This window comes from Bufo gargarizans, chromosome 1 (genome assembly GCF_014858855.1).
Source record: "Bufo gargarizans isolate SCDJY-AF-19 chromosome 1, ASM1485885v1, whole genome shotgun sequence".
Classification (NCBI taxonomy): domain Eukaryota; kingdom Metazoa; phylum Chordata; class Amphibia; order Anura; family Bufonidae; genus Bufo; species Bufo gargarizans.
The window spans coordinates 251,708,884-251,722,379 of record NC_058080.1 but is presented as its reverse complement, the minus strand read 5'-3'; the positions used below and the strand labels follow the sequence as shown (position 1 = coordinate 251,722,379).

The 13,496-nt window shown below is 40.8% G+C and overlaps 1 protein-coding gene across 1 annotated transcript in view; it reads left to right on the top strand.

Annotated features, from left to right (window-relative positions):
* The window catches only part of BMPR1B (bone morphogenetic protein receptor type 1B), a 100,578-nt gene that overhangs the window by 71,316 nt on the left and 15,766 nt on the right, over nt 1–13,496 (top strand). Inside the window, exons 8-10 of the mRNA XM_044277602.1 lie at nt 5,489–5,786; nt 12,873–13,048; nt 13,335–13,465. Of these exons, the coding sequence (XP_044133537.1) occupies nt 5,489–5,786; nt 12,873–13,048; nt 13,335–13,465 (605 nt within the window). The remainder of the gene's footprint in view (nt 1–5,488; nt 5,787–12,872; nt 13,049–13,334; nt 13,466–13,496) is intronic.

Genomic DNA, 13,496 nt, shown 5'->3' with positions numbered 1-13,496 from the left:
ATTAAACTGCCAGCCTGTCCAAATTGCCCTATATTTGCAAAGAACATGTGCGATCCCCAGCATATAAATGGCAAGAAAGACAGGCCAACATGTTTTATTATGTGTATTAGGCCGGAATCACTAGTTATCTATAACCTTTTTGTTATTCGGGCTCGGCGTGCGATATCATTATATTTCTAGGTAACAGTTATTTGCTGCAGCTGATGAATAAAAATGACTACAAGACTTGATTAAAATCATAATGGCAGGGGCGTTGCTAGGGTCTCAAAAGATCCAGGGCCCAAGCCCCAATACATATGTGCCATATTCTCAAAGTATCTGCCCTAAACACACACACAAGCTCGCCCTAGGACTAAAGACATATTTTACTTGCTGCATGGACACTAAAAAACATACAGCACTATATACCTCTCACATCCAGGTCCTCCCAGGTGACGTCTCCTCTGATGTAGACATTTTCTTTCCCCATCTTCTCCATTCGGGCCAGACAACTTCTTTCAACCGCATCTAGTCTCTGCAGAGTTTACCAAACAGTCATCTTAGGTTCCTCATGTTTCAAATATCATCATCCTCCCCACCCTGCTACCCGAACAGTATTATCCTGGTGCTGCCCAGAATACTGTGCCTACTGTGCTCCCCAATGCCCCTACATACTATTCCACAGAAATTAATACTGCCATAGACATTAGTCCACCTATAGTAATATAAAAGTCCTACTTATAGCAAAAATTCCCTCCCAGAGTGCTCTTCTTAGTAATATTGGCCCCTACAATGCCCCCAATAATTATACTACACCAGTGCCCCTGTTAGTGATAGTGCCCTCCATATTGTGCCCAATAATAATGGCCACCATAGTGCACCCAGCAGTAATAAAACTCTCTATAATATTAATAAGGCCCCCCTGTAGTACTTATCCACCATTATAGTGCCCCCAGTAGTTATAATGTCTCCTATAAGACCTTCAGTGGTACTGTCTAATGCCCCCTATAGTGCCCCAGTAGTTCAATGCCCTCCTGTGGCCAGCCAATAAGTATAATACCCTCCTGTAGGGCCCTAGCAGTAAGAAGGACCTCCTGGTGCCTCTATAGGAATAATGGCCTCCTGCAGTGCCCCAGTACTAATAGTGCCCTCCTGTGTAATAAAGCTTTTCTGGGGTGCCCCATATTGGTATAATGCCCTCCTGTAGTGCCCCAGAAGGTATAATGCCCTCATGTAGTGCCCTAGTAGTAATAAGTTCCTCCTGTGGTGCCCTCAATAGGTATAATATACTCCTGTAGTGCCCCAGCAGTAATAAGGCTTTTATGTGGTGCCCCGAATAGGTATAATGCCATCCTTTAGTGCCCCAGAAGGTATAATGCCCTCCTGTAGTTCCAGCAATACTTATAGGGCCCCCCAACAGTTATAATGGCCCCCACATAGTGCCCCCATGTAAAATGACATCTTCAGTGTCCCCAGTACTTGTAAAGGCCCCTTGTAGTTATAACCAATCTCCCAGAGGCTCTAGCAGGTATAATGCCAACATTTAGTGCCCATAGCATTCACAAAGCCCTCAGTGTGGACAAGATATAAAAAAATACTCACCTGACTTCCCACCATCGGAGGTCCAAGCTGCAGGCTTCTGGATTCAGACGGGCATGTTGAAGTCACCGCGCCGATCACACCGCCTGAGACCCGGCACAGGCAGTTGCTTGTCGACCACCTGCGCCGCTCTACAAGCAAGCGGCCACAGTAATTCATCTGCAGTTGTATAGCTACCAGCTGTAACATTCAGGGCCCTGGACAAAACATCAGGGGCTCAAGCCGAATGTTTTGACCTGGCGACGTCCCTGCATAATGGGAAAAAAATCTAAGGTAAATTAAGGAGAGAAGATATGTACCATTGACCATGCAGATACCAAATTTCAATTACAATTTAGAATAAGCACAGGAGCAGACTGGGAACATGAAGTGGTCCTGGATAAAAAGCTATAGAGAAGACTGACCTGTAGACCACAATGCCCAGGGTCACTTAATACTAATGACCAACCCAGGGAGACTCCCAAAAAAAGGAGAAAACCAACTACCTGCCCATGCTAAGCTAGAACTCCCACATAAAAGCGTCTGAAAAAGCTTGACACGTTTCATCAAAAGAGTCATCAGTGTGGCAGCGTCTGCTATTATCTCACTATGTGCACTTTGAATTTTGCTCCTGATGATTCTTTTGATGAAACGCGTCAAGCTTTTTCATACGCTTTATGTGGGAGTCCTAGCTTAGCATGGGCAGATAGTTAGGTCATCTCCTTTTTTTGGGAGTCTCCCTGGGTTGGTCATTAGTATTAAGTGACCAATTACCCTGGGCTTTGTGGTGTACGGGTCAGTCTTCTCTATAGCTGGTCATACTCCAGCAAGGGTTAATTACTGACCACCTGGCTTCCCATACCATCTTATAGATAACACTGTATCACCGTGCGGTTTCCTCTTTGACACATTTCTTGGCCTCTTGTTCGATAGTGTGTATCTCAGAAAAGACTGGTTACATATCATGACCTCCTCGTCTCTCCTGTGATCTCCTGGCCAGTATGTGGATTTTTTTCTCTCTAATATTAGTTTGTGAAGAGTGATACATTTCCCGTTTTTAATTATGCACAAATAAAGTATATTCATTTTACCGCCTCTCCATTCCGTGATACTATTAGTAAATTGAGACGTATATTGGGTACATTTTTTCTACAATGATTTATTCCTGTTAGGACTGCAGGGGTCAGTGAAAAGAAATATAATAGGCCTCATCTACATGACTGGATCCGTTTTGCCGTCTGCAAATCTCAGATCTGCAAAATAAGGATGCAGTCCGTGTGCCATCTGCATTTTATTTGCAGACCCATTGTCTTCAATGCGTCAGTGGTCCACATTTTGTGTACGTATTCTATCTTTTTGCAGAATGGACATACGGATGCGGAATACACACAGATGATCCATGTGCTTTCCGGTTCCTTATGTCAGTTACACAAAAGTATAGAACAGGGTTCTACAAAAAATGCAGTTGCAACACAAACCACATCCATATTTTGTGGATCTGTGATTAGCGGACGGCCAAAGGCTTTAGAGAGGGACACCAACAAAAATGTTATTGTCTGGCCCATTGTAAAGGTACACGATGTAAAGTGTAGTGAAGATAATCTTTTTACTGTTGGCTGTATTTGTGAGTTAACCACTTCCCTCTGATCCTCAGCTGTGTCTCCACTCTGAGATCTGAACTGAGTATGCACTCGTGTATGTGTGAGATCTCAGGCCAGGCATCTGAACAGTGAGTGGCCTCTTAAAGGGCATCTGTCAGCAGATTTGTAGCCTGTGCACTTGGCAGCTGAAGGCATCTGTGTTGGTCTGATGTTCATATGTGCCCTCATTGCATTATTATATGCAAATGAGCCTCTAGGTGCAATGGGGGAGTTGTTGTTACACCTAGAGGCTCAGTTCTCTCTGGAACTGCTGCACCCGCTCCACTTTGATTAATAGGGCCAGGCAATGTAAAAGTCGTCATCATACCTGGCTCTGTCAATCAAAGTGCAGAGGGCTCGGCAGTTGCAGAGAGAGCAGAGCCTCTAGGTGTAACGGCAACGCCCCCATTGCTCCTAGAGGCTTTTATTTGTATATATACAAACTTAATTTTTCTCAGCAATGAGGGCACTTATGAACATGGGACCAACACAGAAGCCTTCAGCTGCCAAGTGCACAGGTCAGCTTCATAATACAAATCTGCTGACAGATGCCCTTTAATAAAATGCAGATTGCATGAATGCACTTATATCCAATTACTCTTATTACTGTACATTTCATTTGAAGGATCTACTGCATGCACAGTGCATTTCTATGCAGAGCATCAGTCAAACTAATAAAGGTTATCAAAGTGATTCATCCCTTATGTACGGTAGCTTTGTGTTCCTATTTCATTGCAAGGCAAGGACGAGCCGGTGCTTCTCCTTTGTAGTGAAAAATTCCAGGGCAAAGAAGGCAAATCAATGAAAGGATCAGAGAACATGTCTATAATATTACATGGTTACTTGTTATTCTTCATCCAAATATTAAAGGTGTCAGAATATTAGACACTACAGCCGGAAGGGATTTTATCTCTTTATACAGTACATACAACAAGATGATCAGACACAGTCAATTAACAGACTTCCAGTAGATTGTTTAATTGGTTTAGGAACATTTTTCCAATATTCTTAACTGCCTCCTTACAAAGGAGGGGGCCACGAGGAGGGGGGGGGATAAAGCAAGATGGACAGGTCAGTAAAGGGACGGGAATGTTACCTGGTGTGGCCACTTTCATTACAAAATTTCACCTGGATTCACTATAGGGGTGTCCTTCACCTGGTATGTATCATGTATGACATGGATTAGACATGAGCACATTTTTGAAACGTTTGATTCGGCTGATTCGCAGAATTTTACAAAAAAATATGCCTTTTTTTGTAAGTAGCGGATGCAATGACAGGGAGCTGCGATAGCGCGTCCCTCGTCATTACATACATGTAAAAACTGTGTGAAATTAACATTACAAAAATAATTAAATCAAACTTACCACCTCCATTTGCTCGCGATGGGCCGGCCGCCGCCATCTTGCATGAAGATCTGGAGGGAAATCTTGCGCAGGCATGAGATTACATCATCACGCCGGTCATACGTCATACGTCACCACGCACTGGATTTCGACCGAGATCTTTAATCAAGATGGCAGCTGGCTGCCCCTCGCAAGTAAATGGAGGTGGTAAGTATGACTTTTTTTGTTTTTTAAACTATTTCAGGTTAAATCCATTCGCTACCATGAAGCTTAAGGAAATTCAGCTTCGAGGCGAATAGAATTTATCCTGAAATCGTGGGATTCTATTTGCTCATCTCTAACATGGATGAAGAGAGCGCAGCAGCAACAATAAGGAACAACAGCAACAACAACCTTTAAAAACATATCCATTTGGAAAATTTGCCCCCCCCAAAAAGATTTTTTATTTTTTTTTAAATGAATGTTTAACCTGGTCAAATAATTGATTACTGTGTTAATTTTTACATTTGTTGATTCATTTTAATTTTAGCAGTGCCTCTAATCAGGTGGTATCTTTGCATATAAGGTGTTGTAATTTGATATGTCCACTAGATGGCAGCGTTTTCTTTCATATAATTCCCTTACTATGCAGTCTACAGCAGTAGTTGAATTTAACAACGACATAATTAAAATGGATAATCCTTTATAGAGTTTAATATTTCAAAATTGTACTATTTCGCTTGTATCGGTACAGGTTAGATTAAGTTACTTAGTAACTTTGGTTACTTATAGGATGCAAGAGATCCATTCATTATAAAGTTGATTCCGTACAGAGCAGGTAGAAAGAATAACCAAGGTTGGTTGTTAATGATTATGTCTGTAGGCATTGAATCTATTATTTAGGACCAAAGATTTCTGTGTATCCACTACCTGTTATGACCTTACTTCTATACCACTCTTTCTTAGGATTCATTGCTGCTGACATTAAAGGAACAGGATCCTGGACACAATTGTACCTGATTACAGATTACCATGAAAATGGCTCCCTCTACGATTACTTGAAGTCCACCACCCTCGATACAAAAGCCATGCTGAAACTGGCTTACTCATCGGTCAGTGGGCTCTGCCACTTGCACACTGAAATATTTGGGACAAAGGGGAAGCCAGCCATAGCTCACCGGGACCTTAAAAGCAAGAACATATTGGTGAAGAAAAATGGAACGTGCTGTATAGCAGACCTGGGATTGGCAGTAAAATTCATTAGGTTAGTAATATAGGATAATTAGGTTAGTACATAATATGTTATTTGCTAGTTCACTGAAGCATGTCCAATGTCTTTGAACTCCCTCTTGTTCTCTCTCCTCATAGTCCCCCTCCTTCTTCTCTCTCTCAAGGATATGATCTCTCTTATTAGATTTGTCAGCGATCTCTAGCACGGGGAGGAACTGCATAATCTGTACGCCGTTTGTACGTTGATTGCCAAAAAGTTAGAAGGCTAACTAGCAATAATTTTATAATCCAGCCATGCTCAAGGAACAGAATTCTAGACAGCAGTTTCACAGCATATGTACAGTTATTTATTCATGACCCAACTGCTTCAGTAATCTATCCAGAAAGGTCCAGGGCTAATGTTCACATTTACGGATCAATAACAGGGTCAGAGATTGCTAGAAATCAAGCAGAACTACGACTTTCAAAAAAACCTTTCTATGTGACAGTTATGTTCCAAAGTGCACACATCCCAAAACTTACCGATAGCTTAATGTTCGTATGAAATTGGCTCTACTGTATATGTGGTAGGGAGATTATCACACTTAGGATTTTTAGAGGGAGGTTTCCAAGTGTTTTTGTGAAAAATTCCTCCTGATTATATTCATTCATTACATGACCCATGGTTAATTAGGGACTTAGGGGTTAATGATTTCAGTATCCCTGTGGGTATAGAATGGTTTAACAGTTAATTACCCTTATCCCTGGTGGTCTAGGGCAATGAAGAGGTTAATATAAGTATTCTTTATTCGTGGTTATGAGTTAACATCTAATATCCCTAGAGGTTTTGGGTGTTTTAGTGGTTAACACTAAGGCTCTATTCAGATGGCCATAGGTTCATCCGGAAACCACACTGGCAGCTCCGAGAGCTATAGGTGCAGTCTAAGGAAATATAGGACTACTCCATAGCCCAGGCTATTCTGAGCTGAGATTTGGAGACCCACAGTTTGCGTAAAAAAAAATTGATGTGTGAACGACCCCATTGACTACAATAGGTCTGTGTGCTGTTTGAGACTAGTCCTTGCAGGCTTCAATAGCACACATAAAGGAACGTCACCTGTCTGTATGAGACTTAATATTATATTACATCTTTGGGGGGGGGGGTTCATATTATTTAGGATGGTGTAGAGGTTAATAGTAGGGGTCTAGTCAAAAAATACAACTCACCTACCTGCTCCACTGGGATGCACTGAATGTCTGTGGACCCAGACCAGTGAAATGAAAGATGAGGCTATATTCCAGCATCCAGTAGTATCCAGTGTATCTATAATTTGATTCTATTTAAAGAGGATGCCATAGGTCTCTGATGGCTAACCTCCCGCACTCCAGTTGTGGTAAAACTACATTTTACAAAATGCACACTTGCCTGGCTGTTCTCAGAACTCCATAGAAATGAATGAAGCATGCTGGGAGTCGTAGTTTCACCCCAGCTGGAGTTCCAGAGGTTAGCCATCACTACTATAGAGGGACCCCTCTATGAGCCAGAATGGGGAGCTACCTTGTTAGAATGTACTTTAATGAGAGCAGCAGGAATAGTTTTATAATTTAAACGGGTTGTCTCATCTCGCGGTTTCTAAGGCAAGATGAGCCTAAGCCCCGACCACCAGACGGCCCAGAAATAGTGCAGCACATGGAAGCTACAGAAATAGTGTAGCCCTTGAAGCTCTCCTGTTTCTAGGCCACCTGGTGGTCAGGTCTTAGTCTCCTCTTGCCTTAGTAACCGCGAGATGAGACAACCCCTTTAACTTCCTGTTTTATCCTGAATGGTGCAGAGAGGAGTATTTAGATATAGAAAGGAGGGTTATAGAAAACCTTCCCCTAAGCATGTCCGATGTACGGGGCAGGGACATACGCAAGCGATGGCAGTCGTATGTGGCACTATATGAACCATAAAAAAAAGCATTTTCTTGCACAACCCCTCGTCGGTAGAATGGTGGGTACGTGGTTGGTGACATATGCAGCTGCAGGTAGGGTCATACGATGGATGGGTATTCAGCTAGGTATCTCTGTACACCTCAGAATATTGTTAGAAATTGGCAGTAATTTGCAGAATCTTATGCCACAGAAGAAACATTGAAAGGTTATTCTACTTTCATTTTAAAGCTCATTTTCTATACAATATCTTCATTACAAATTAATTGTATTATTCCACATTCCCCTCAACTGATATGCCTCTTGGATAACTGCTCATAAAACACATTCCTTTTAATTTAGGAACACAAACACTAATATATGTTTTTTTTTCCATTCCTCAAGTCATTCCATCCCATTAAAATCTAATTTAATGAAATAGGTATTAGGAGAAATGCTTACACATTAAACAGCTCTGACATTAAGGAGAAGGCAAAGACAATGGATGCAAATGACTTGTCTTATTTACACAATTCTGCATCAAATGAACGTTTCTGCTCCACAACCTAGACAAAATTATTAGAGCTACTCCCAAGGTATGGAGGCGGGGTGAAGGCCATGCTTTCTTTCACATCCCAAGCCTAGTTTAGTGTTCAGGAGAAGAAATCTCTTCCTGTGCTCCGTAAACTGCCGTTGGGGTTAAGTCAAGTGCTAATAAAATGTCAGAAATGGAGCCGATACCCCCTGAGTTCCATGTCTAATTGTGGCTGCACATTTCAATACCTAAATCTAGTCTGGAGAAAGGAAGTCTCTCCACTACGCTCCTGGTTCACACTGGAAAAAGGGAGAAACCATTGTTATTCCTCACGTTATTTCACTATCAGACCAGTGTGTGATTCAGACATTGATTTCTCTTTAGACTGATTGCATACACCCACAGTGACGTCCGGCCAGAGTATAACATCCCTGGTGTAATACAGCTTCAGACATAACATGCTGCAGCCCTGTATGATGTTCACATAATCATCTCAGACAAACAACTAACTATGATTGGGAATAGTTTTTAAGGCATGTAATTTACAGCAGTTGTCTGGTTTAGAAAACCTATCTTTAAAATGACACTTCTGTCAGAAAGGGGTATTTTACATTCAGTATTACATTTTGGCAGTTTTTCTTTTTAATGTCAGCAGTTTTATGCCATTGAAAATACAATTCTAAATAGTTCCCTTCTGTATCAGTCAGCACAGAAAGATAGGGGACCCACTGTAAGTCTACTGCTGTTGTAATAGGAACATGTTATCTGCTAATATAATAGTAGATTAGTAAAATTGGGACAGCATTATGACAGCCCTATAGTTCTCTCTATAACCCTAGATAGAGATGACCAGGAAAGAGCATTGTACTTTTCAGTGTAATGTGTGATGCTATAATTCAGTCTTTCATCCCCTTCCCTCTCTGGTTAGAGTGAATGGTCTGACTAAAGCCTGTATTAGATAAAGTAAATCGCTGCACTTCATAGGTATGATATAATTAAAGTATTTTATTTTTATCTTTTAATTTTTATCATAACGACATTACGTTAAGTTCTGATCCAGATCTGTAAGCAGTATTTTTTCACAAATTTAGTCACCAAATGATGTTTCGGTCCAGCAGGACCTTCCTCAGCGGTGTGACCTGTGATGTGTGGCTGCATCAGGAATGGCTGGATCATGGGAGATACTGTAGCTCTAGATACTGTAGCTCTAGATACTGTAGCTTTAATTTATACTCATAAGAAGGATCTTGTTGAACCAGGAATGTCATCCATTCTATAATTAATGTAAATATATAGGTCATGAAAGACAACCCTGGCAGGTTCCATTTGTGGTCTGCAGTGTCACAGATGTTAAACCAACTACAAACCCACTTTCAGTTAAAATAATTTTTGTGAGAATCAGACCTCAGATCAGACCTCCAATGTGAATAAGACTTCAGCTCAGAGCTCCGATGTGAAAAAGACCTTAGATCAGACCCACAGTGTTAGTATGACCCTCAATCAGACCTCAGATCAGACCCCCAATGTTTCTAATACCCCCATTCAGACCTCAGATCAGACCCCCGTGTTAATCAGACCTCATAGCACACAAAAAAAAAGTAAATCAACTTACCTCTCCTGCTCTGGACGCCACCAGCGCTGCTGAGATACATTGCTCTGCCTGACATGCTGTGCTGTGATCCGACGTCGCACAGCATGATGTCACAGAGCGATCCGACATCCTCATGCTGTGTGCAGGGCACAGAATAGCGTGCAGCCGAGGAAGACCAGGAAGCAATGAGTAAAGAGCCCGCACGGGGAGTGCTGCATTCACTGCTCCTCTGTTTTCCTGTTTTAATGGCGCTTTAATAATGGAAGCGCTCATTAGTATTCGCCCGATAAGATTCACTGACATTTTTACCCCACTTTAAGAGGGCAAAAGGTGTGTTTTATAGGGTGAAAAATACAGTATATTTTATGACTAAATAATAAATTTGTGCACCGTATAAAGGGTGATTCCATAGCATGATTTTATCAGAAGATATGAACCTTCCAAGCTGCAGGGAATTTCAGATTTTAATGAGGGCATTCCTGCAGATAAAGAGAGCAGTTTAAAGAAAAGTATTATATCAAGGGTTTCCATTTTTCAAACCTTCTGATATATTCTTTCCTCAGACTTCAGAATGGTAACGCAAAATCCATTGCTCTATATAATTATCTGCCCTACGTCTCTCCTAGTGGTGCCTGGCATGGTGATCTCCAGCTATTGTGTGATAACTCAGCAATGAAAGTTCCATCCATGAAGCTCTCAGTGAACAGTCTCCATGCTAACATTGCTTCCAGGGATGGTTTAGAACTCAGTAGTCAGTTACATAGTTGATACGGTTGAAAAAAGACATAAAGTTCAACCAAGTGATAGGTGGGGATGTTCTGCAACCAAGGCCAGATGCTTGTATGTGCTATTTGCTCATCAATTTCACTCTTTGAGCCCGTGTGGTCTACTAACTTGCAGCTGAGCCTTTTCACTCTTTCCATGTATTGACCAGAGCAGAGGGGGAAGGAGATTGTCCAGAGCAGACATGTTTTACCAAATAGCTCACAGCACTGTAAAATATTTAAATGATAGTTCTATCAATTTTATTTTATCACATATTAACAACCCTAACAATCTGTGAATATTCTGTCATTTTTTTATAATAAAAAGCAGATCGTTTTTTGGGGTATCCTTTTTTAAGTCACTCAATGTATTTGACTTTGTTTCATGGCCTTTAACTTCCTTTTTGTTTGGGCTTATAGCAGTCCTACTTAACTTTTTCAATCAGACCATCACTGCGACCAGAGAGTGCCCTGACCTTAATCCCCCCCCCCCCCCATTAGTAACTCAATCAGGTCATCACAAATTATAGTGTAATGCCCTTCTGTGGGTATCTTTATCTAGGCCTATCAATTGAATAATAGAGCTGTTATTTTATTATCCCAATTCTACTATTATCATGAGAATTACCCTTCGGATAACATCTTCCCCTCACAGCAGCAGTAAACTAACTCTCTATATAGGAGGACTTATCATTTGTGCTGACGGCTACTGAAGGACAAAAATAAAAAGATATTCTGTGGCTAATTTTGAATGGCATAGTACAGTCGAAATAAAAAACAGCCAAAAATGCTAAAACATTGTTTTCTAATAATTTTGTGTTTAAAAAATTTATCAATGTCTGATAGTAGTGTCCCTTTAAAATAACTTATGCCCACTATTTAAGCCACAGCTCGTCCAGCGTCACTACCATGTTGGTCCCCACTGATCTCCATGTTCTACTATGCAGTTGTCATAGCCATCTAAGCATTTGACTGCTGCAACCAATCAGTGGTCTCAGTGGTGGTTCATGTTTATGCACCAGACAACCCCTTTAACAAACTCTCGTTGTAGAGAGATGACATCCTACAATATATCACAGTGAAAGTCACTAAGCCATTCTTCTGGGGCTGTTCAGAGTTCAAACAGTGCTAAAATCAGTTAATAACATAAAATATACAAAGAAATGGTCACCTGTTCACTCATACATACCGCCATTCCGCTAGTCTCCATCTTTGTTTACTTGCTTACATCATTGTCGTGCTGTACATGCACATCACTGCAGCAGCCAATCACTGTCCTCAGCAGTGATGCCTGGTATGGCTTGAGACAGCTCAGGCCAGTGATTGGCTGCAGTGATCGGTTCAATCACTGCAGGACAAGTAAATAGAGACCATCTGAGAGCAGCAGAGCATCTGCACTGGAGAGGCTCGGGATTGAACAGATGTTTTTATTTTTTTATTTAATCAACTTTCTTGCTATCCTTTCTACACTTAAAAATTGTTTTAAAGTCCCAGGCAACCTCTTTAAAGGGGTTATCCCATGATTAATAATAAAATCCAGACATCATATAGTACATGACAACCTCTTTTTAACAACCGCACATGGATCCAGAGATCTCCCCATTCATTGCTCCAAATGTTCTGCTAAATTTATTTCAAGCTTGCAGCTTAGCGGGGTGTCCTTTCTCAGAGGGTGTGTTTTGCTGCTACTGGTGGCAGTTGAAGGATGAAACTGAGCATATGCATCCATCTCAGTGAGCAGGACAGAGAAATTAGAAAAAGCGCAAACAGCAGGTGGCGCTGTACAGATAGATTTCAGTGAAACACTCTGTAGCTATAATAAATTATTAAATACATGCAATTACAAAAGTATTCAGCTCCAGGTGCTGCTTTGAGAACTGTAGAATATTAACTCCTTTAATATTTGCCCATCCAGGTTGCAGGCTTCATTTTATGTACACATAAGATAGGGATGTGGCAGAAATGACTGAATACACTCAAAAGGCCCCCACATACTTTTGGCCCTATAGTATATGTAATAAGAATAATATTTGAATGCCCATTATTTATAAATATAGTTGTATATAGATTGTAGGCGCTCAATCATACAGTGTATTCTTGTCAATAGCTCATAATCCTTTAGAATATTAGCATACAATCAGCTTTGACACTGTATTTTGATTTTCCAACATAACATTTCTTTTATTTAAAAAATTATTTTGTAGCCTATTGTTTAAACAGTTAGTCTATATGTTTTTCCTGCTGCTGAGTAAAAAAACTCCATAGAAATTAGTCAGGAAAATCAGATTTCTTTCTTGCTTTGTTATGTTCTTACATACGTTATTGTATTTTTCATTACAGTGATACCAATGAAGTGGATATACCCCCAAATACTAGAGTTGGCACTAAGCGCTATATGCCTCCTGAGGTTCTTGATGAAAGCCTAAATAGGAACCATTTCCAGTCGTATATAATGGCAGACATGTACAGCTTTGGACTCATCCTTTGGGAAGTTGCAAGAAGATGCATATCTGGAGGTACCTAGATCAATAGCATGATCTCCCCTAATCTTTTGTATATACAAATGCACTAAATAAGGTAGTTTTACTGACCTCCCCCTGATGCTCCATATTTGATAACTCCGAGCTTGCAAATCTATAACAAGTGATTATATATAACCTCCTTAATGAGCAGTTGGCAAGAAGAAATAAAGACTGTATTTTCCTTGCGGCAACATAAAAATTCTTCCCTCAGCTTGATTCCTCGTAGAAATAACTCTGCGGAAAAAGAAAAGAAAATACAATTTTATATTCTCTTTTTCAGGTATATTAGAGGAATACCAGCTGCCCTATCATGATGTTGTACCAACCGACCCGTCTTATGAAGACATGAGGGAAATTGTCTGTATCCGGAGGTTGCGACCCTCATTTCCGAACAGATGGAGCAGTGATGAGGTATGGGAGGGGGGTATAAAACCCTCCAGAT